General features: G+C 51.0%; 1 protein-coding gene across 1 annotated transcript in view; it reads left to right on the top strand.

Annotated features, from left to right (window-relative positions):
* Positions 1-24,908, top strand: part of LOC146060726 (uncharacterized) — a 147,283-nt gene that overhangs the window by 115,483 nt on the left and 6,892 nt on the right. The window contains 5 exon segments of the mRNA XM_083174327.1: positions 5,563-5,649; positions 17,450-17,587; positions 17,740-17,874; positions 18,108-18,236; positions 20,041-20,335. Of these exon segments, the coding sequence (XP_083030453.1) occupies positions 5,563-5,649; positions 17,450-17,587; positions 17,740-17,874; positions 18,108-18,236; positions 20,041-20,335 (784 nt within the window).

Here is a 24,908-nt window from a genome sequence, read left to right as displayed (position 1 = left end):
AAGAATATAAAACGACATACCAGGTGTGTGGAGCTGGAGCAGTAACCAGCTGCTGGAAGGCTGATATCTCTGGATCTGGGATCAGTAGAGACAAGCTACTAGTGTCTATCAAAGAGGAATAGTCTCAGGTTTTGGAATATATCCTCAGAAAAACTCTAAGTCAGACAGAACCTGAAATATCTGACTGGGAAGAGCATTTAACAGGCTTGGATGGGGACCACTGCTTTGAAGTCAGATATCTCCGGTTCCCAAGGGCCGATTTTTAAAATGCTTGTACCCATGGAAAGAGGAGACCCTCAGCTTTCAGCCTAGGGCACTTAGACTCCTGGGGGGGTTTCTGGGTACTCAGAAACCCCCCCTGCGTGCGCTACTGCGTTCCTGCAGTGGCCCATTCCAAATAAGGAACAGGTCATCTATGTATCTGGCATAGAACGTGACCATGCCAGATACATAGGGATTGGAAAAGAAGATATCCTGCTCCACCTGGAGCATAAACGTGTTGGCGTAGGCTGGCGCAAAGTTACTGCCCATGGCACAGCCGGACATCTGGATGTAAAATTTACCATTAAAAAGAAAATAGTTATGCTTGAGCACCATGTCACGCAGACTAAGAAAAAATTCCACATCTGGACCTTTATACAGTGCATTCCCCTCGATCAATCTCCTGACAGCCAGAAGTCCCTGGTCGTTGGGGATGACCGTATAAAGGCTTGATACATCAAGGGTACAAAGTAAACACTCATCAGGTATACTATCCAACTCATTAAGGCGTTCAAGGAAAGAAGTAGTATCTCGTAGGAACCCTTTAGTGGCAGTTACACAAGGTTGTAACATGGCGTCTATATATGTAGAGATATTCTGAAAAAGAGAGCCTCTGGCGGCTATAATGGGTCTACCCGGTGGGGGCAAAATGCCCTTATGGATCTTGGGAAGTGTGTAGAGCAAGGGTACCACTGGTTCATGTTGTTGTAATGCTTTAGATAAATCAGAACTGATAATACCAGAAGCGACACCCTCACTCAACACACTATCCAATTCTTTGGCAAATTGATCTGTAGGATCTTTGCGAAGCAGTCTATACACATTTTGGTCGGCAAGTTGTTTATCAATTTCCAACATATAATCTGGCAAATTTTGCAATACAATTGCCCCGCCCTTGTCGGCGGGGCGTATGACAAGATCAGTATAAGAGCTCAAATCCTTCAATGCCATGGATTCATCTCGTGAGAGATTACTAAAGTTGTTGATGTTACCTGAGGGTTCAGAGAGTTCAATAGACACCTCATGGGCTAGCATCCTATTAAAGGTTTTGATGGTTGCATTGTTGGATAATGGCTCAAATACTGATCTCGGTTGGAGTTTACGTACTTGTTCAGGGATGTCATTAACAGTAGTACCAATCACATTACTTTTATTTTTAGTAAAATACTCTTTCAATTTCAAAGATCTAGACAATTTATATTTTTATATATATATATATATATATAATGTGTGTGTGTGTGTGTGTGTGTGTGTGTGTGTGTGTGTGTGTGTGTGTGTGTGTGTGTATATATATTTGTGTGTGGAGAACGTAGGGACGAACCGGCACTCAAGTATCCAAGGAGTAAATTGCCCCGGGTGCCAACGAGAAGGAGTGAAATATAGTGAAGAATGGACGTGTCACTCCAGGGGTCTTTTTCAAAGATTTTATATCATATAAGCAAAATGGTTACATGGCAAGGTCAACTATCGATACTCAGAGGTATCGTTGTCAAGACAGCATGTAACAAGCATACAAGTGTATGCCCGCACGGCGGCGGGACCAGACATATATAACATAAGAAATCACTTACTGGCTCCATGTGATGCCGACCAGTCACCGGGTGCAGCGCGCACACCTCCTGTCACTGAGGCAGGAGCGCGCACCACTGACGTCACCCCGCCTGCTGCATAGCAACGCAGACAGGTAGGGCGAGCGTCCCCGGCAACCAATCAGAATCCCCACAAGCCGGGACAGACGCATGAATAAAACAACAGAGCGTATACATGTCAAATAACCAGCGCGGGGGATCGTTGGAGATGCGGGGGGGATAGCACTGCTGACGGAGGGGCATAGCAAGGTCCAATGTCAGAGTCAGCGCGGCAGAGTGCAACAATATAGCCAGAGTCAGTGTCGATAACCATATCAGCATGGTCCATACAGCAGAAGTAGCACTGCTGGGGGTATCCAGTACGGGGGATCAAAGGAGAAGCGGATGTATAGCGCTGCTAGCAGAGGGGCAGATGAGGGGCACTGATTATACGTGAAAGGTGCTGTAGCAACGTCCAGACCCAAAGATATTGCGGCAATGTGCAGCTGTGGGGCAATGGTGGAATCAAAGTCAATGTCGACAGCCGTGTCAACATGCGTGCGGTCGCATCTCAAGAATTCAGAAAAATAAACTCCAGTTCATCCTGTCATTTAAGCCGAATGGCTTGACAGTATTGAGTTTGTGAATCCATTTGGCCTCAAGTTTCAGTAAGAGGCCATCTCGGTCACCCCCTCTGGTCAACACAGGTACGTGGTCGATGAGTATAAACTTAATATCAGCAACTGTGTGCCCAGCCTCCAAGCAGTGACGGGCCACCGGTTGGTCTGCTTTTTTGGAAGAGATGGCATTGTTTATGGCGGAACGGTGAAGGGCCATACGTTCCCGGATGGTTCTTATAGTTTTGCCGACATAATGCTGTCGGCACGGACAAAAAAGCAGATAAATAACATGAGTGGTGAGGCAAGTCAAGACCTGGTGAATGCGGAAAGACTGGTTACAATGAGGGTGCTGGAAGGTCTTGCATACTACCAAATTGCGGCAGGTGGTACATTTGAGGCATCGGTAGCAGCCAGGTGGTTTATGTAAAAAGTGGGCTTTGGGAGCTGTAGACTCGAAGCCGGTGATGTCGGCGTGCATGACCTTGTCCTTGATATTCTTGCCTCGTGTGTAGCAGGCCATGGGGCGAACTCTATTGAAACATGGAAGTGAGCGATCAGATTTAACGATAGGCCACAGGGCTGTGGTGGCACGTTGGACCACTGGGCTGGCGGTGGTGTACCGTTGTTTCCATGGTAGAGTGTCTTTTTTGGTACGCTGGGTGGGTTGTAGTAAGTCGACACGGGGCGTATTCAGTACCTCCAATTGGGTGGTCTTAAGGTCATTGAGGTTGTACCCTCGCTGGACGAATCTGGCAACGATCATATTAGTGCTGTGTAGTGCCGCTTCAGGTGTACTTGATATTCTCGCCACCCGCATGAGCTGTGACTTCGGGAGACCACGTTTGAGACCTCGGGGGTGATGGCTGGATGACAGTAGTAGTGTGTTTCGGTCCGTAGGTTTGGTAAATACCTCGGTAACAATTTTGTTTGCACATAAACTGACCTTTACGTCCAGGAAGCTGATGGATTGAGGCTGTACATTAATGGTGTATTTGATGGGGGATGAACTTGAATTAATGATGGAGATATGCTGAGTGAGGAGATCTATAGGGCCTGTCCACATGAGGAACAGGTCATCTATAAATCTGATTTATAGCTTTGGGTGGGCTCAGATCTGGGCAATCCGTGCCCGCTCATCTATAGTATGAACTGCTATGTTCCTCCTGTATTCCTTTCTATCATGCGGAGGAGAGGAGTATATAGAGATCAGTATGTGTATGAGCTGCTATGTTCCTCCTGTAATACTTCCTATCGTGCGAAAGAGAGGAGTATATAGAGATCAGTATGTGTATGAGCTGCTATGTTCCTCCTGTAATACTTCCTATCCTGCGGAGGAGAGGAGTATATGGAGATCAGTATGTGTATGAGCTGCTATGTTCCTCCTGTAGTGTTTCCTATTCTGTGGAGGAGAGGGGTATATAGAGATCAGTATGTGTATGAGCTGCTATGTTTCTCCTGTAGTGTTTCCTATCCTGCGGAGGAGAGGGGTATATGGAGATCAGTATGTGTATGAGCTGCTATGTTCCTCCTGTAGTGTTTCCTATCCTGTGGAAGAGAGGGGTATATAGAGATCAGTATGTGAGCTGCTATGTTCCTCCTGCAATGCTTCCTATCCTGTGGAGGAGAGGGGTATATGGAGAACAGTATGTGTATGAGCTGCTATGTTCCTCCTATATTACTTCCTATCCTGCGGAGGAGAGGGGTATATGTAGATCAGTATGTGTATGAGCTGCTATGTTCCACCTGTAGTGTTTCCTATCCTGTGGAGGAGAGAAGTATATGGAGCTCAGTATGTGTATGAGCTGCTATGTTCCTCCTGTAGTGTTTCCTATTCTGTGGAGGAGAGGGGTATATAGAGATCAGTATGTGTATGAGCTGCTATGTTCCTCCTGTAGTGTTTCCTATCCTGCGGAGGAGAGGGGTATATGGAGATCAGTATGTGTATGAGCTGCTATGTTCCTCCTGTAGTGTTTCCTATCCTGTGGAAGAGAGGGGTATATAGAGATCAGTATGTGTATGAGCTGCTATGTTCCTCCTGTAGTGCTTCCTATCCTGCGGAGGAGAGGAGTATATGGAGATGAGTATGTGTATGAGCTGCTATGTTCCTCCTGCAATGCTTCCTATCCTGTGGAGGAGAGGGGTATATGGAGAACAGTATGTGTATGAGCTGCTATGTTCCTCCTATATTACTTCCTATCCTGCGGAGGAGAGGGGTATATGAAGATCAGTATGTGTATGAGCTGCTATGTTCCTCCTGCAATGCTTCCTATACTGCGGAGGAGAGGAGTATATGGAGATGAGTATGTGTATGAGCTGCTATGTTCCTCCTGCAATGCTTCCTATCCTGCGGAGGAGAGGAGTATATGGAGAACAGTATGTGTATGAGCTGCTATGTTCCTCCTGTAATGCTTCCTATCCTGCGGAGGAGAGGGGTATATGAAGATCAGTATGTGTATGAGCTGCTATGTTCCTCCTGCAATGCTTCCTATACTGCGGAGGAGAGGAGTATATGGAGATGAGTATGTGTATGAGCTGCTATGTTCCTCCTGCAATGCTTCCTATCCTGCGGAGGAGAGGAGTATATGGAGAACAGTATGTGTATGAGCTGCTATGTTCCTCCTGTAGTGCTTCCTATCCTGCGGAGGAGAGGAGTATATGGAGAACAGTATGTGTATGAGCTGCTATGTTCCTCCTGTAGTGCTTCCTATCCTGCGGAGGAGAGGCGTATATGGCTCACAGTGGTTAGTGCATTGCATACAATTATTCAGCAGGACAATGATCGGAAACGCTGAACATATATTAATATCATAGACAAATCATGAGGGTTAATAAAGTGAAAGCGCCCGCCCACAGCTGGTATGGCCAGTGCATGCTTTGCAGGGATTTCATAGTCAGGCAATCTTAGGAGAAGGGCCTAGATGTGATAAACAAGGGGCAGCAGGGGGTCAGTATGTCTGCAGCACCGGAGTGGGTGAAAGGATGTATTGCCCCCTCCCTGGCCATGCCCGCTGGAGGGAAACACTGATGTAATGAGTCTGATCTATGGACGGCTTTGGCTGCAGGACATGGGGTAACATGAAACTACCAAGATGACAATTTTTTGTTTGTTTCAGACCTCATCGAAGAAGACTTGGATACGGGAGAAAATAAAGGGTCTTGAAATGTTCATTGAGAAACGCGAGAAGACTCTGCAGGCATTGGTAACCGATTACTCCAGCAGATTGCTGTATGATGAGTGCACGCAATACGGAATACCGTTTTCTGTATCATCCGTAGGGGACGCTGGATGGCAGGTTTACATTGGGTATAGATTGGCGATTTGGGGAGCCAGCACTTTATTATACGATGGCGCTCTCTGCTTAGCGTGCACTATGGCTTTGCCAATGTCAGGCAGATATGGAATTGAAATGTGATGTGGAGGCCCTGGCCTTAATAACCAGTCCGGCCATGCTCTTTTTGGACCAGCTTTAGATTGATGGATTTTGCAAGCTACAGGTGGTAAGTCCACGTTTATGACCTCCGCAGCTCCTCCTCCTTGTTTAGTGGCTTATTTGAGTCCATCCCTTCGGTCCTTTTGGGCCCTGTCCAGGTTTCAAGAGAATGCCATGGGTGCTTCCGCCTCTGCACCTAGAGGTTCCAGAGGCCATGGACTATCTTCAGGTTCAGCCTCCTGGTCAGAGACTACGATTTCCAAGTGGTTGGGGTCTTATCTGTTTCTGCATCAGTTGGTTCGTCTCTCACCTTGGGCGAGGATATCTCTGCTGTGGTGGGTGCAGTAGGATCATCTCCTGGTGGGTGGTTCCTTTGGCATGTGGGATTGGGTTCGTCTGCACGTTTGGGCAGCAGTGACTAGAGATTCGCAATTCCAGGGTCGCCGGTCTCACCAAGAATCTCTTTTGCCACCAAACATTCTCGAGCTTGAGCAATATTCCGAGTGTTGGGTCAGATTTCCTATCTACAGTACGGTCATGCAGTTCAGGTCCAGTCGGTAAATGCCAACAAACAAGGCGGAACCCACAGCCGTGCGGCAATGAGGCAGGTGGTTCTCAGTCTTTATCCCAGGAGTCGACAACTTTATCCCGCAGTCTCCCCAGTGATCCCCTGATGCTGCAGCTGTGCGACATATCCCGCAGTCTCCCCAGTGATCCCCTGATGCTGCAGCTGTGCGGCATATCCCGCAGTCTCCCCAGTGATCACCTGATGCTGCAGCTGCGCGGCATATCCCGCAGTCTCCCCAGTGATCACCTGATGCTGCAGCTGTGCGGCATATCCCGCAGTCTCCCCAGTGATCACCTGATGCTGCAGCTGTGCAGCATATCCCGCAGTTTCCCCAGTGATCTCCTGATGCTGCGGCTGTGCGGCATATCCCGCAGTCTCCCCAGTGATCACCTGATGCTGCACTGCAGCTGTGCGGCATATCCTGCAGTCTCCCCAGTGATCACCGGATGCTGCAGCTGTGCGGCATATCCCGCAGTCTCCCCAGTGATCACCTGATGCTGCAGCTGTGCGGCATATCCCGCAGTCTCCCCAGTGATCACCTGATGCTGCAGCTGTGCGGCATATCCCGCAGTCTCTCCAGTGATCATCTGATGCTGCAGCTGTGCGGCATATCCCGCAGTCTCTCCAGTGATCACCTGATGCTGCAGCTGTGCGGCATATCCCGCAGTCTCCCCAGTGATCCCCTGATGCTGCAGCTGTGCAACATATCCCGCATTCTCCCCAGTGATCACCTGATGCTGCGGCTGTGCGGCATATCCCGCAGTCTCCCCAGTGATCACCTGGTGCTGCAGCTGTGGGGCATATCCCGCAGTCTCCCCAGTGATCACCTGGTGCTGCGGCTGTGCGGCATATCCCGCAGTCTCTCCAGTGATCACCGGATGCTGCAGCTGTGCGGCATATCCCGCAGTCTCCCCAGTGATCACCTGATGCTGCAGCTGTGCGGCATATCCCGCAGTCTCCCCAGTGATCACCTGATGCTGCAGCTGTGCGGCATATCCCGCAGTCTCTCCAGTGATCATCTGATGCTGCAGCTGTGCGGCATATCCCGCAGTCTCTCCAGTGATCACCTGATGCTGCAGCTGTGCGGCATATCCCGCAGTCTCCCCAGTGATCCCCTGATGCTGCAGCTGTGCAACATATCCCGCATTCTCCCCAGTGATCACCTGATGCTGCGGCTGTGCGGCATATCCCGCAGTCTCCCCAGTGATCACCTGGTGCTGCAGCTGTGGGGCATATCCCGCAGTCTCCCCAGTGATCACCTGGTGCTGCGGCTGTGCGGCATATCCCGCAGTCTCTCCAGTGATCACCTGATGCTGCGGCTTTGCGGCATATCCCGCAGTCTCCCCAGTGATCACCTGATGCTGCAGCTGTGCGGCATATCCCGCAGTCTACCCAGTGATCACCTGAGGCTGCAGCTGTGCGTTATATCCCGCAGTCTCCCCAGTGATCACCTGATGCTGCAGCTGTGCAACATATCCCGCAGTCTCCCCAGTGATCACCTGATGCTGCAGCTTTGCGGCATATCCCGCAGTCTCCCCAGTGATCACCTGAGGCTGCAGCTGTGCGGCATTTCCCGCAGTCTCCCCAGTGATCACCTGATGCTGCGGCTGTGCGGCATATCCTGCAGTCTCCCCAGTGATCCCCTGATGCTGCTGCTGTGCGGGATATCCCGCAGTCTCCCCAGTGATCACCTTGTGCTGCAGCTGTGCGGCATATCCCGCAGTCTCCCCAATGATCACCTGGTGCTGCAGCTGTGCGGCATATCCTGCTGTCTCTCCAGTGAGCACCTGATGCTGCAGCTGTGCGGCATATCCCGCAGTCTCACCAATGATCACCTGGTGCTGCAGCTGTGCGGCATATCCCGCAGTCTCCCCAGTGATCACCTGATGCTGCAGGATATCCTGCAGTCTTGCCTAATGCTATTCCCCAGCTCACTGCAGCTGTCCTCATTACTGCTTTTGTTATAAGTCTCAGTCATGCGGCAAACAAATGCCCTTTCCCTCCACAGACAAACATAGGTGCAGCCATGTTTGCCAGTATCACATGGACTTTCCCAGCCAATCCACCGCAGAATCCCACCTGGTAATTGGTCAGCCAATCCTCCTGCTACCTGCAGGTATAATAATACTCCTGCACTCTGTCTGTGCTTCAATTGTCAAACCTCCAGTTGGATGTTCCTGTCCCCCAGTATTACAAGCTCCAGCACAGCCTGACTTCTAGTAGTGCTACTACATGCACTCCTGCTGCTCCCGGGCAGCTCGCACTCCTGCTGCTCCCGGGCAGCTCGCACTCCTGCTGCTCCCGGGCAGCTCGCACTCCTGCTGCTCCCGGGCAGCTCGCACTCCTGCTGCTCCCGGGCAGCTCGCACTCCTGCTGCTCCCGGGCAGCTCGCACTCCTGCTGCTCAGAGGCGTAGCGAGGGCGGTGCCGGTGGAGCACCAGCTCCAGGCGCAGGAAGCTATTATGGCGCCGGAGCTGTGCCGGCACCGCCATCTCGCCCGCTCAGGTGCCCAGCTCAGTGCGGCGCCCCCGCCGGCTCCCCACTGCCCGCTACGTGGTATATTTAAAAGTTACTCACATCTCTTGCTGGACCGCGCTAGCCAATAGGCGCTCGCGGTCCAGCAGCCACCAGTTGATTGGCTGCTGGACCGTGAGCGCCTATTGGCTAGCGCGGTCCAGCGGGAGATGTGAGTGACTTTTAAATAGCAGCACCGTGCACAGCGGGGAGCCGGGAGCGGGCAAGCCCGGCGACAGGGGGGAGGGGGTGCGCGGAAAGCACCGCTGCTGCTTTGCCGGCTGTGGGTGGGGTGGTGTGCACTAATCTCTGCACTATCCTCTCCCACCCACCCACCCTGCTGTGCACTATCCTCTCCCACCCACCCACCCTGCTGTGCACTATCCTCACCCACCCACCCTGCTGTGCACTATCCTCTCCCACCCACCCACCCTGCTGTGCACTATCCTCTCCCACCCACCCACCCTGCTGTGCACTATCCTCTCCCACCCACCCACCCTGCTGTGCACTATCCTCTAACACCCACCCACCTACCTGTGCACTATCTTCACCCACCCACCCTGAAGTGCACTATCCTCACCCACCCACCCACCTGTGCACTATCCTCTCCCACCCACCCACCCTGCTGTGCACTATCCTCACCCACCCACCCTGTTGTGCACTATCCTCGATGGGCATTGCAGTGTGTTAGTATGCGATGGGCATTACGGTGTGTTAGTATGTGATGGGCATTGCGGTGTGTTCTATAGTATGCAATTGGCATCATGTGTGGCCTTATGTGTAATTGGCGTTATGGCTGTGGCTTTATGTGTAATTGGTATTACAAAGTTTGCTAAAATGTGCAATGGGCATTACGGTGTGTGGTATAATGTTGGGCCGTGCCCACTTTTCACGGAGCAGGTGCCTCACCTACTACAAATTCGGGGGGGGGGGGGGGCGCGAAACATGCCCTTGCTCCGGGCGCCGTGGCACCTAGCTACACCACTGCTGCTGCTCCCGGGCAGCTCGCACTCCTGCTGCTCCCGGGCAGCTCGCACTCCTACTGCTCCCGGGCAGCTCGCACTCCTGCTGCTCCCGGGCAGCTCGCACTCCTGCTGCTCCCGGGCAGCTCGCACTCCTGCTCCACTCCTCTGTTATCCAATCGATGGTTCGCATCGTATCATGCTAATGAACATTTCCTCTTCAAGTATTGTTGTCTCCAATATTCTATCGATGGTTCACATCGCATCATGGCAATGAACATTCATTTGTCCGTATCACCGTTCTAACATCGATACCACTGTCCTTCAAACATCCATTCTACTCATACATGTCAGTACTGCTACTACTATGTCTGAGCTGCTACCATCGATGTTCTATCATCTATGCATCATCTCCACCACTGTTTATGGAGTCATATTGTGTTTGTGACTGTAATGTGTGGAGAGATATACAGTATATACTCATTGGGGCCCTCCTTCATGTGTTAGTGTAGCAGTTCTCAAACTGTGGATCCTGACCCCAAAGTGGGTCGCGACCTTCTCAGCATGGGGCCATGACTCCATGTTGCTGACCATCAGGCTGATAAATTTTCTAATCTCAGTCAGTGATTCAAGGAGTCTGAACAACCCGTTGAGGTGTCTGTTTTTTAGACTCCTCCCATCACTCTGTGCCCCCACAATGCTGCCATGTACAGTATGTGCTGTCTGCTGACTACACATGTGATGTGATGGGTTATGGTATATCAGACTCCTCCCATCACTCTGTGCCTCCACAATGCTGCCATGTACAGTATGTGCTGTCTGCTGACTACACATGTGATGTGATGGGTTATGGTATATTAGACTCCTCCCATCACTCTGTGCCTCCACAATGCTGCCATGTATGTGCTGTCTGCTGACTACACCTGTGATGTGATAGGTTATGGTATATTAGACTCCTCCCATCACTCTGTGCCTCCACAATGCTGCCATGTATGTGCTGCCTGCTGACTACACATGTGATGTGATGGGTTATGGTATATCAGGCTCCTCCCATCACTCTGTGCCTCCACAATGCTGCCATGTATGTGCTGTCTGCTGACTACACGTGTGATGTGATGGGTTATGGTATATCAGACTCCTCCCATCACTCTGTGCCTCCACAATGCTGCCATGTGTGTGCTGCCTGCTGACTACACTTGTGATATGATGGGTTATGGTAGATCAGACTCCTCCCATCACTCTGTGCCCCCACAATGCTGCCATGTATGTGCTGTCTGCTGACTACACATGTGATGTGATGGGTTATGGTATATTAGACTCCTCCCATCACTCTGTGCCTCCACAATGCTGCCATGTACAGTATGTGCTGTCTGCTGACTACACATGTGATGTGATGGGTTATGGTATATCAGACTCCTCCCATCACTCTGTGCCTCCACAATGCTGCCATGTACAGTATGTGCTGTCTGCTGACTACACATGTGATGTGATGGGTTATGGTATATTAGACTCCTCCCATCACTCTGTGCCTCCACAATGCTGCCATGTACAGTATGTGCTGTCTGCTGACTACACATGTGATGTGATGGGTTATGGTATATTAGACTCCTCCCATCACTCTGTGCCTCCACAATGCTGCCATGTATGTGCTGTCTGCTGACTACACCTGTGATGTGATGGGTTATGGTATATTAGACTCCTCCCATCACTCTGTGCCTCCACAATGCTGCCATGTATGTGCTGCCTGCTGACTACACATGTGATGTGATGGGTTATGGTATATCAGGCTCCTCCCATCACTCTGTGCCCCCACAATGCTGCCATGTACAGTATGTGCTGTCTGCTGACTACACATGTGATGTGATGGGTTATGGTATATCAGACTCCTCCCATCACTCTGTGCCTCCACAATGCTGCCATGTACAGTATGTGCTGTCTGCTGACTACACATGTGATGTGATGGGTTATGGTATATTAGACTCCTCCCATCACTCTGTGCCTCCACAATGCTGCCATGTATGTGCTGTCTGCTGACTACACCTGTGATGTGATGGGTTATGGTATATTAGACTCCTCCCATCACTCTGTGCCTCCACAATGCTGCCATGTATGTGCTGCCTGCTGACTACACATGTGATGTGATGGGTTATGGTATATCAGGCTCCTCCCATCACTCTGTGCCTCCACAATGCTGCCATGTATGTGCTGTCTGCTGACTACACGTGTGATGTGATGGGTTATGGTATATTAGACTCCTCCCATCACTCTGTGCCTCCACAATGCTGCCATGTATGTGCTGTCTGCTGAATACACGTGTGATGTGATGGGTTATGGTATATTAGACTCCTCCCATCACTCTGTGCCTCCACAATGCTGCCATGTATGTGCTGTCTGCTGACTACATGTGTGATGTGATGGGTTATGGTATATCAGACTCCTCCCATCACTCTGTGCCTCCACAATGCTGCCATGTACAGTATGTGCTGTCTGCTGACTACACATGTGATGTGATGGGTTATGGTATATCAGACTCCTCCCATCACTCTGTGCCTCCACAATGCTGCCATGTACAGTATGTGCTGTCTGCTGACTACACATGTGATGTGATGGGTTATGGTATATTAGACTCCTCCCATCACTCTGTGCCTCCACAATGCTGCCATGTATGTGCTGTCTGCTGACTACACCTGTGATGTGATGGGTTATGGTATATTAGACTCCTCCCATCACTCTGTGCCTCCACAATGCTGCCATGTACAGTATGTGCTGTCTGCTGACTACACGTGTGATGTGATGGGTTATGGTATATTAGACTCCTCCCATCACTCTGTGCCTCCACAATGCTGCCATGTATGTGCTGTCTGCTGACTACACCTGTGATGTGATGGGTTATGGTATATTAGGCTCCTCCCATCACTCTGTGCCTCCACAATGCTGCCATGTATGTGCTGTCTGCTGACTACACGTGTGATGTGATGGGTTATGGTATATTAGACTCCTCCCATCACTCTGTGCCTCCACAATGCCGCCATGTATGTGCTGTCTGCTGAATACACGTGTGATGTGATGGGTTATGGTATATCAGACTCCTCCCATCACTCTGTGCCCCCACAATGCTGCCATGTACAGTATGTGCTGTCTGCTGACTACACATGTGATGTGATGGGTTATGGTATATTAGACTCCTCCCATCACTCTGTGCCTCCACAATGCTGCCATGTATGTGCTGCCTGCTGACTACACATGTGATGTGATGGGTTATGGTATATCAGGCTCCTCCCATCACTCTGTGCCTCCACAATGCTGCCATGTATGTGCTGTCTGCTGACTACACGTGTGATGTGATGGGTTATGGTATATTAGACTCCTCCCATCACTCTGTGCCTCCACAATGCTGCCATATGTGTGCTGCCTGCTGACTACACTTGTGATATGATGGGTTATGGTATATTAGACTCCTCCCATCACTCTGTGCCTCCACAATGCTGCCATGTATGTGCTGTCTGCTGAATACACGTGTGATGTGATGGGTTATGGTATATTAGACTCCTCCCATCACTCTGTGCCTCCACAATGCTGCCATGTATGTGCTGTCTGCTGACTACATGTGTGATGTGATGGGTTATGGTATATCAGACTCCTCCCATCACTCTGTGCCTCCATAATGCTGCCATGTACAGTATGTGCTGCCTGCTGACTACACATGTGATGTGATGGGTTATGGTATATTAGACTCCTCCCATCACTCTGTGCCTCCACAATGCTGCCATGTATGTGCTGTCTGCTGATTACACGTGTGATGTGATGGGTTATGGTATATTAGACTCCTCCCATCACTCTGTGCCTCCACAATGCTGCCATGTATGTGCTGTCTGCTGACTACATGTGTGATGTGATGGGTTATGGTATATCAGACTCCTCCCATCACTCTGTGCCTCCATAATGCTGCCATGTACAGTATGTGCTGCCTGCTGACTACACATGTGATGTGATGGGTTATGGTATATTAGACTCCTTCCATCACTCTGTGCCTCCACAATGCTGCCATGTATGTGCTGTCTGCTGACTACACGTGTGATGTGATGGGTTATGGTATATCAGACTCCTCCCATCACTCTGTGCCTCCACAATGCTGCCATGTATGTGCTGTCTGCTGAATACATGTGTGATGTGATGGGTTATGGTATATTAGACTCCTCCCATCACTCTGTGCCTCCACAATGCTGCCATGTATGTGCTGTCTGCTGACTACATGTGTGATGTGATGGGTTATGGTATATCAGACTCCTCCCATCACTCTGTGCCTCCATAATGCTGCCATGTACAGTATGTGCTGCCTGCTGACTACACATGTGATGTGATGGGTTATGGTATATTAGACTCCTTCCATCACTCTGTGCCTCCACAATGCTGCCATGTATGTGCTGTCTGCTGACTACACGTGTGATGTGATGGGTTATGGCATACCAGACTCCTCCCATCACTCTGTGCCCCCACAATGCTGCCATGTATGTGCTGTCTGCTGCCTACATGTGTGATGTGATGGGTTATGGTATATCAGACTCCTCCCATCACTCTGTGCCTCCACAATGCTGCCATGTATGTGCTGTCTGCTGACTACACGTGTGATGTGATGGGTTATGGTATATCAGACTCCTCCCATCACTCTGTGCCTCCACAATGCTGCCATGTATGTGCTGTCTGCTGACTACACGTGTGATGTGATGGGTTATGGTATATCAGACTCCTCCCATCACTCTGTGCCTCCACAATGCTGCCATGTATGTGCTGTCTGCTGACTACACGTGTGATGTGATGGGTTATGGTATATCAGACTCCTCCCATCACTCTGTGCCTCCACAATGCTGCCATGTATGTGCTGTCTGCTGACTACACGTGTGATGTGATGGGTTATGATATATAAGACTCCTCCCATCACTCTGTGCCTCCACAATGCTGCCATGTATGTGCTGCCTGTTGACTACACGTGGGATGTGATGGGTTATGGTATATCAGACTTCTCCCATCACTCTGTGCCTCCACAATGCTGCCATGTATGTACTGCCTGCTGACTATGTGTGTGATGTGATGGGTTATGGTATATCAGACTCCTCCCATCACTCTGTGCCTCCACAATGCTGCCATGTATGTGCTGTCTGCTGACTACACGTGTGATGTGATGGGTTATGGTATATCAGACTCCTCCCATCACTCTGTGCCTCCACAATGCTGCCATGTATGTGCTGTCTGCTGACTACACGTGTGATGTGATGGGTTATGGTATATCAGACTCCTCCCATCACTCTGTGCCTCCACAATGCTGCCATGTATGTGCTGTCTGCTGACTACACGTGTGATGTGATGGGTTATGGTATATCAGACTCCTCCCATCACTCTGTGCCTCCACAATGCTGCCATGTATGTGCTGTCTGCTGACTACACGTGTGATGTGATGGGTTATGGTATATCAGACTCCTCCCATCACTCTGTGCCTCCACAATGCTGCCATGTATGTGCTGTCTGCTGACTACACGTGTGATGTGATGGGTTATGATATATAAGACTCCTCCCATCACTCTGTGCCTCCACAATGCTGCCATGTATGTGCTGCCTGTTGACTACACATGGGATGTGATGGGTTATGGTATATCAGACTCCTCCCATCACTCTGTGCCTCCACAATGCTGCCATGTATGTGCTGTCTGCTGACTACACGTGTGATGTGATGGGTTATGGTATATCAGACTCTTCCCATCACTCTGTGCCTCCACAATGCTGCCATGTATGTGCTGTCTGCTGACTACACGTGTGATGTGATGAATTATGGTATATCAGACTCCTCCCATCACTCTGTGCCTCCACAATGCTGCCATGTATGTGCTGTCTGCTGACTACACGTGTGATGTGATGGGTTATGGTATATCAGACTCCTCCCATCACTCTGTGCCTCCACAATGCTGCCATGTATGTGCTGTCTGCTGACTACACGTGTGATGTGATGGGTTATGGTATATCAGACTCCTCCCATCACTCTGTGCCTCCACAATGCTGCCATGTATGTGCTGTCTGCTGACTACACGTGTGATGTGATGGGTTATGATATATCAGACTCCTCCCAAACCTCTGTGCCTCCACAATGCTGCCATGTATGTGCTGTCTGCTGACTACACGTGTGATGTGATGAATTATGGTATATCAGACTCCTCCCATCACTCTGTGCCTCCACAATGCTGCCATGTATGTGCTGTCTGCTGACTACACGTGTGATGTGATGGGTTATGGTATATCAGACTCCTCCCATCACTCTGTGCCTCCACAATGCTGCCATGTATGTGCTGTCTGCTGACTACAGGTGTGATGTGATGGGTTATGGTATATCAGACTCCTCCCATCACTCTGTGCCTCCACAATGCTGCCATGTATGTGCTGTCTGCTGACTACACGTGTGATGTGATGGGTTATGGTATATTAGACTCCTCCCATCACTCTGTGCCCCCAGAATGCTGACATATATGTGCTGTATGCTGACTACACGTGTGATGTGATGGGTTATGGTATATTAGACTCCTCCCATCACTCTGTGCCTCCACAATGCTGCCACGTATGTGCTGTCTGCTGACTACACGTGTGATGTGATGGCCTTCTGTAGTAATTTGCTGGGGTCCTTTGCGGCTTTAGAAGGGCAATTTGGTTAAGATGTTGTGCATGGAACACAGAGCTCTCCCGACCGGGATGGGAGCTTTGCGACGTCCCCTTTGGATGATGAAAAAACAGGATTTGGGTTCGTGCTGGTAAATCCCTTTCTCTGATTCCATAGGGGACGCTGGCCGCCCATCCTGCGCTATTTAGTTTATGTTTTTCTGCTGTAGTTTAAGTTTCATGGCAGCTGTTGCAGCATCTTTGCCTTACTGTATGTTCTGTGTGTTTTGTTTGGTCTGGATTCTATCCTCCTCTACAGTTGGCTTTACCGTCTCTGCTCGTACAGTTTCGTACCTGGTGGAGGGAAGGGGTCTAGAGGGGGAAGAGTCTGCCACACACTACAAATTATATAAAGTGCCGGCTCCCCTAATTACTAGTGTATACTCGATGTGAACCTGCCTTTGCCATCGATGGCAAAAGTGCAACTGGCCATCGATGGTCTATAACCATTCTATGGATGACCATCAATGTTTTTGCATATAGATGGTCATCCATTTTCTCTGAGTCGCCTGTGGACCAATCAAAATGTGGGGGCGGGGCTTCGCGGGTGTCGGGGGCGGAGATATGCACCGTGTTCCGGCACTGTAGGGAAAAAGCAAAAACGAAACTATTCATTTAAGCTTTACATCGATGGTGGGAAACCATCTGGTTCTCCCCCATCGATGGCAAAACTATTCGACATCGGCCATAAACCATCGATGATTTCTAATCATCGATGGTCATCCCTACTTTCAGCGTCCCCTATGGAATAAGAGAAAAGGGCTTTAACTGTAAGAACCAAAATTCTGTTTTTGTATGACCGAGAATCCTTTTCTCTGTCCATCAGGGCTCAAATGTACCGGAGAAGATAAGGCATAAATGGGAGAAGGGACTATTTCAGATGCAGAAGCGATTGATGAAGCTACAAGAGGCGATGGCAATGGTGGAGGACACTGAGTCATCACCTGACAGAAGCAGGGATGAGGTGAGTCAGAGGCTTACCATGGCGCCACCTGCTGGCTGAATGTGTGAGAAGAGGCTTCCTAGGGGACCACGGTGCTGACTAGATTGTTCATCCATTACACTGAAATGCTAATGCCAGGTGGTGCTCTAGAGCTGATATTCCTCTTTCCTCAGGGAGAAGGGCCAAGCAAGAAGAGGGTGGAACTAAAGTCTCAGGGTGACGGATTGGAGATGGGGTTAGAGGAAGAGGAGGAACAGACTCCACCCACAAGGAAAATGAAGAAGAAATCTGCCCCTGAAGAATCTCCGGTAACAGAACGCAATAAAATTAAGAACCGTGAAGTGGGGACAGCAGAGGGACGAGGACTGCGTAGCGATGGGTCACAACTAAGGACAGTCCCTGATGATGTGCACGTCATTTAATGAGTGCCTTAGATCTTGGAGGCTCCTGGATTAGAAGCTTAAATAGATGCATGCAATTGTGCAATACGTAATAATCTTTTTCTATGACATATCCCAGAATCTCTTTCTCTGCACAATAGGCCTCAGAGGTGACATCAGATCAGGGTTTGGAGAAGAAGGACCAGATGGAGAGAAAAGAGGAGAGGAGATTACCGGAGATGGTAACGGACCAGGACAGTGCAACCTCTTCTGATGGAGGAAGTAATGAGGTGAGTCAGACCCTGACCACCTGCTGGCTGAATGTGTGAGAAGCCCATTAGGGGTCCATAGTGCACTGAATGCTAATCTTTCATATCAGTGGGGGGTGGGGAGGGGGACACCATAGAGGTGTCTCTGATCTACAAGCGCTGGAGAAATCATTCGTTGGTCGCGGACCATTGAATGACGTCTCCCTGGCAACGAATGGATGGTGATGCACTGCGGCTGTGGCGTTTGGTCCACGTTTGCAGCTGTGCATGTGGACCATAAGAAGATCCATAGTAAACAGATCTGAGCTACCAGCTGAAGGGAGTCAACAAAAATTCTTCCCTCACTGTCAGGCACAGTAGTCGTCCGTCCGTCCGTCCCCCGCGCACCCCCACCCACCCCCACCCACCCCCATCCGCCTCAGGACACCCTTAGGTAGTGGGCAGATGAAAGAGCTATGTAAATTATGTTGGTTTGTTCCCTTTTCCATAACTTTTATATGTGCTGATATTAGTGTGATATTCAATTCTTCCCCATCAAATGTTTGCTGATAAGTTTCACGCTTCTAATAGTTTTCTAAACTTGGTAATTTTCTCATCATTTATTCACCTGGGTGTTGGGTGGTGATTTAAGTGTGATTTAAAAAAATATATTTTTTAAAACTTTCAGCAGCTCCAGACCAGCCTTAGCGAAGTACTATCTGTATCCCCTCACCACCCATTAATTTGCTGTGCAGATTCACGCACCACCGCCTTGCACAATGCCCTCCCCCATCATCTTGTCGATGGCTACCACCCTCTCCCTTTCCTATTTGATGAATGCCCCCAGCCCCTGGTGTGCTCCCTTTCACTGCCCCCCTGTACGCCCAGCCCCTCCTGTGGCCGCTCAGGTGGGCGAATCGGCAATTACCGGGGGTGTGCCCAGCTCCATGGGGGGACCAGATCCCGGCACCCCTGGGCTGGGCACATGTCCACCCATGGCTGCTCTTTTGAAGCCCAGCCCCCCTCTCCAGCTTACATGGCAGATGTGGTCGGGGCCTCTCCCAGGCCACGTCCAGGCCTGAGCACAGTACTCTCAGGTTGGCCCTGCGGCAGCCCTCCCCCTCCTGGTTTTCGTGCCTCCACAGACCCCAGCGGGGCCGGAGGCTTGATGGGTCACCCCTGTTGCCCCTATTGTGGGGCCGCCACATCCCCTTCAGTGTCCACAGGTGTCCGCGTTAGGACTGGCACCAACACCTCTGCCTTACGTTGCCCTGTGGGTTTGGGTCCAGGCTGGTTGGGGAGTTGCCCCCCCGCCGATTTTAGCGCCACGGACAGGGTCTGGGGGCCTGCAACTGCAAGACATGGGTTCAAGGGCCATTGCCGGGCCTGGTTCGGGTAGGACCTGGCGCCTACTGCAGCCCCGGCAGGGGTGTTGCAACTGATATCTGCCTCAGGTCCGGGCTACGTCCAAGGTGATTGGGACCACCCCAGCATTTATTCCTCCCAGCAGCAGACGTTCCCCGTCTCCATGACCTCATTGTTGGCCCCGTTGCTTGCTACCTGTTTTCCCTTGTCCCACGGGCCCCAGACCACTTGGTCCTTTAATGCCCACATAGTGTGCCGCAGTCGCCGGCATTTTTGGGTTACCCCTTTGGCGGCCATGCGGCGCCTTGGCAGCAGCACAATTGTTGGCAGCAGCCATTTGGGCTGGTGGGACCTTCCCGTGGGTGCCGCCATATATCATGTCGGCCAGCGGTGGTGCCACTCCTGCTCCAGTCGATTGCGGTGCAGCCTCGGGGGATGTGGGTACAGGGCCATGAATGTAACAGCTTCTTTTGTTTCCCAGGAAGGTTTACCCAGGTTGGCGGTGGGAGCCTTTGATTCTCCACAGCTGACTGCAATGGATATGAATGTGGCAGTTACACCTGTCGTTCCGGATGCTGAACCTGCTCCCTTGCCAGTACCTCCAGTGGTGCTGGGGCCAACCGGGGATGACGTCTGGTCGGATGGTCCTTCTGCTCTGGTTCCAATGTCTGGTCCTCCCATTGTCGTTCCCTCCCCTGGTGTGTCGGGGGCCGCTGGAGCGGCCGAAGCTGGGGCTTCCATCAAGCCTACAGATAAGGGTCCCGCGCCAGGAACCGGTGAGCTTAATACTGCACATGTCTCCACTTCAGTGTCGTCCTCTACAGACAGCTCCGCTAGCAGCGACGAGAAAGCTAGGTGCGCGGAGGTCCCAAAGAAAGTGGGGAAGGCGAACGCGCCTAATCAGGCGGCAGCTCCCAAGGAACCCTCTTTGCATGGGGAGATGTGCATTGCTCAAACACCGCAGTGACTAGGGGTCTGCGTAAAAGGGTCAGGGATAAGATTAAGGCAGGTAAATTTGTGGACGTGTTCACAATTACCGAGGATTTAAAGTCCGGGTTTGACGCGATTAAGAAGCCAGGGGTAAGTAGGCGAGCATGCATATCGTAGCTTCCACCATTGGCTCAAGGGGTTTATGTTTTTTTCCTCCTGTTATCTGGATGAGTAGCCAGAGGAACACCCCAATGTAGTAAGGTACATCTTCATGATAAATTTAGATGTTTTTGAAGTACAGGGGATTCGTCTGTCGGGATTACGACTATTCGTTTCGTCATAATCAGGAGGGTAATACTCTCGGTTTCAAGGATGTGGAGAATTGACTGGATGTCACCAGCCAGACCCCCACTGCCGAGTCACTAGTTAAGAATCCCATTCCTGGAAAGAAGGGGGCTGCATACAGTGACTCTAAGTGCACAAGAGGTGCGAGTTGTCGGTTCCGACACACCTGTCGAGTGTGCGGAGCTGGTCGCCCTGCCAAAGAGTGCAAGTCTGCCCCTTCTGGTGCCCTCGTAGGCCCACTCCCCCATTAGTGTCCCCGCTGTCATGGTTGTCCCGGTACCCGAATAGGCAGGATGCGGAATTCCTTCTCAAGGGTTTTAGTTTGGGTTTAATTTGCCCTTGGGGAGGAGGTTACGGTGGTTTTATGCAGGAATTTGCGTTTGGATGCGGAGTTGCCCCATGTGGTGAGACAAAAGGTGGACACTGAGATAGCTTTGGGCCGCATGTGCGGACCTTTTGACTCTCAGCCTTTGCCCAACTTGTGCATTTCCCCACTAGGGGTGGTGCCCAAGAAGATCGCGGGCAAGTTTCGGCTGATCCAGCACCTGTCTTATCCACATGGGTGATCTGAGAATGACGCCATTCCTGCTGAATTCTGCCGTGTCCGTTACCAGCTTTTCGATGCGACCCATGACATAATCCGGGGTTTTGGTTCAGGTGCCCTTTTGGCCAAATTGGATGTGGAATCTGCTTTCCGCCTCTTGCCCCTCCACCCCACTATCTGGACGATTTTCTCTTTGTAGGCACACTGGATGGTTCTGCTTGCCAGGAGTTGCTTAGTTTTGCGGGGTCGCTCTTTAAAAAAATTGGGGGTCCCGGTGGCAGAAGATAGTGGCCCATCCACTTGCTTGTCTTACCTCAGAATAGAAGTGGACACGGTGGCCGGTTGTTGCCGGCTCCCTGCAGACAAAGTTGCCCGTCTTCAGGGACAGTTGGAGAAATGTCTGGGGTCAGTCAGGGTTAGGCTCCACCAAGCGCAGTCCCTGTTAGGGTCCCTAAACTTTGCCTGCCCAGTCATCCCGATTGGGCAGGTTTTTTGCCGGAAGCTTGAGAGGGTTACGGCGGGGATTTCCAGCCTGCATCTCACCATTCACTTGCCTGGGGAGATGAAGGGTGACCTCCGGGTGTGGTCCTCCTTTTTGGAGGACTTCAACTGGGAGTTGTTGCCGCCACGGCCCGTTTCTAGTACCCGTTTAAAATTGCACACAGATGCGGACGGCTCTGCCGGTTTCGGTGCCTTTTTTCCAGGGGCGAGTGGTACGATGGGTCTCCTGAGGTTTTACAAGGAATCTTCTTCTCTTGTAGCGGTTTCCCATTATAGTTGCCGTAGAGTTGTGGGGGCATCAGTTACCGGGCAGGACGATTTTTTTTTCTCCTTCATCCACTAGGTGTCACTGGAGTAACAGTGGTGAATAGAAGGGCGACTGCAGGGAGCATGGGCACTTTAAGAATTTTCAGAGACAGTATGGCCAGCTTCTCCCCTTCTACTTCCCCCAGACAGTCTTGTTTTGTGCCCTGCGGGAGCTAGGCGCACTTCTGTCTTGCTCCAGGGCAAGTTCAGGAGAAATCTATATTTTTAATTTTTTTACTCTGCAATCAACAATAGGGTGGGTCAGACAGCCTCTGTTCGCCTCAGACAGACAGGGTCAGACAGCCTCAGTTCGCAGATGCATGCGGCTTGTGCTCTGGTCCCCGGCTGAGGAAACCACTGTCTCCGGATTGGACAGAGACACCGCTGCGTGCGGCGCGTGTCCTGATCCCCCACCAGCCGCAACGCCCACCGGCCAGCATGGCAGGGGTGAGTAGAGCCCGGTCCCTCTACTAGAGAGGTGTCCGGGTTATTCTTAAAAGTGGTGGTCCTTGCGCTTTAAAATGTGCGCCATTGTAAAAGGAGCTCGCCGGGAAGGGAAGTTAGACGTCACTCCCAGCTTCCCCCGCACTCCCCAGCACACGAGGCCGCCATTTTGGAAATCGGCGCTTCACGAGCTCGCTGATCTCGGAAGCATATACCGCGGCTGGAGGCTCCAGACACGCTGTGTCTTATCCCCATCATCCACCCCAGGATCCGTGAGTCGGACAGTGGGGTATAGGGGTGCGGGTCAGCTGCGGCTGTATGCAAATTAAGTCAGAGCGCTCACATAGCGCTTTATCTGACTGGGCAGCTCCTCTGTCACACTTGCTCCCAGCAGTCTATTACCCTTTTCTTTTTCTGCTGTGTCTATGTATGTCGAACATGGTTAAGAAAGTGGTATGTAAGAAGTGCACAACTGAGTTTGTGCCTTCCGCAGAAGGAGACCTATGCTGTGATAAATGCACAGCAGACATGGTGGCTACACCGGGGCAGGCTGCTCCAGTGACCCCTATCTGGGCTGCACAGCTCACAGAGGTCATGTCTAAGCTGGCCACAGAGCTTGCAGCCTCTCAGGACAGGGTGGAATCTAGATCACAGCAGGCTAATTTAGCCATGGCTGTGCAGGGTCTCACCAAGGCTCTAGTGCCAGATCCAGCAGCTGCTTGCGAGCTCCAGGCCTCCCCCATTATTGCAGAGCAAAAGAGCATTTCCTCATATACTGGAGGATAATGACTCTGATGACGACATGCCATCCCTAGAGGGTGATTACTATGACCCTGACCCTGAGCCAGACCTTGTTCAGGTAGAGCCATAACCGGTAACACAGGGCCTGGAAGACCTTATTATTCCCTCTCGGCCTTCTATGTTTGGGAAGCGCCAAGAATTAGATGAACACTTACAAATTGCTTGGCGCCACCCTGATAAAAAAATTCCAGATTTCCAGGTATTTTTTGTCTACATATCCTTTTTCAACAGAGGGGAGAAAAATGTGTGAGACTCCTCCCACAGTAGATTCTTCAGTGTCGCGTCTTTCTAAAAAGACGGCACTGCCGGTCCCGTGTGCTTCCTCTCAGGGACCCCTCGGACAGGAAGTTGGAAACCACACTGAAGTCTATATATGTGGCCGCAGGGGTTATTCAGCACCCTGCACAGGTAGGGTGCTGGGCAGTGTTTCCTCTAAGCTGTGCGCACGTGCGCGCGCACACAACTCGACGAGTGGTCCCTTTTTGCAGTTGTGGATTCAATTAATGTGTTTTTCACCCATTAACTACATTGTGTGCTGTGTTTTGAATGTTTACATGATCAATATTTTGAAGTAAAGTTAACACAAATGCTGAACACAATTTTCCAGTTATATATGTGACGCACAAAAATTTAAATTTCCTTCCAAAGTTGCACAGCCAAAATCTTTTGCCGCACACAGCCTTCGTAAAATTAGAGGGAACATTGGTGCTGGGTCAACAAGGCCATCGGGGTGTGGTCCACACAGATTGCCTCTGATCTCCGCACCAATCATATCGAGGCAACACTCGTCAGGCTGGCAGATCACATCCGAGAGGCTTCTGCTTATTTAGTGGAGGCATCCTCGGACATCTGCATCATGGTGGCAAAATTGTCTGCCCTGTCCATTTCTGCCCGCAGGGCTCTATGGTTAAGGCAATGGCAGGCAGATGCGGAGTCAAAGAGGAAGTTCTGTTCAGGCCTGAACTAGATAAATGGATTTCCTAGGCAACAGGAGGTAAATCGCATTTTTTACCCTCAACTCCTACCTCTGCCCCAAGGAGGACCTTTCAGGGACCCTCTTTTTCGGTCCTTTCGCCCAGGGTCAAGATTTCGAGGATGTGCCAGAGGCCGTTTCTCACAGCGTGGAACAAGAGGACGTGGACGAGGTGCCTCCACCTCCCAGTCAGAGCCAAAGACTACCTCTACGACCACTGCATGACTGTCTTCCCGCCCACCTGGGAGATCCCAGAGTGGGAGCACGCCTCCAGCTCTACACAGAGAAGTGGGAAGGCTCGTGCCACAATGCCTGGGTGAAAGATTTGATAGCTTCCGGCTACAAGATGATCTTCCAGAGGGGTGCCGGACGGGGTCCCGACAGTTGGGATCCCGACAGTCATTAACCCGACGTCGGGATCCCGACTGTTAAATCCCCGACGGACGGCCGGCGGCTATTTTCCCTCGTAGGGGTCCACGACCGCCATAGAGGGAGAATAGAATAG

This window comes from Crinia signifera, chromosome 1, assembly GCF_055691185.1.
Source record: "Crinia signifera chromosome 1, ASM5569118v1, whole genome shotgun sequence".
NCBI classification, from domain to species: Eukaryota; Metazoa; Chordata; class Amphibia; order Anura; family Myobatrachidae; genus Crinia; species Crinia signifera.
The sequence above is the reverse complement of the archived record's forward strand: the minus strand, read 5'-3'. Positions and strand labels throughout refer to the sequence as shown.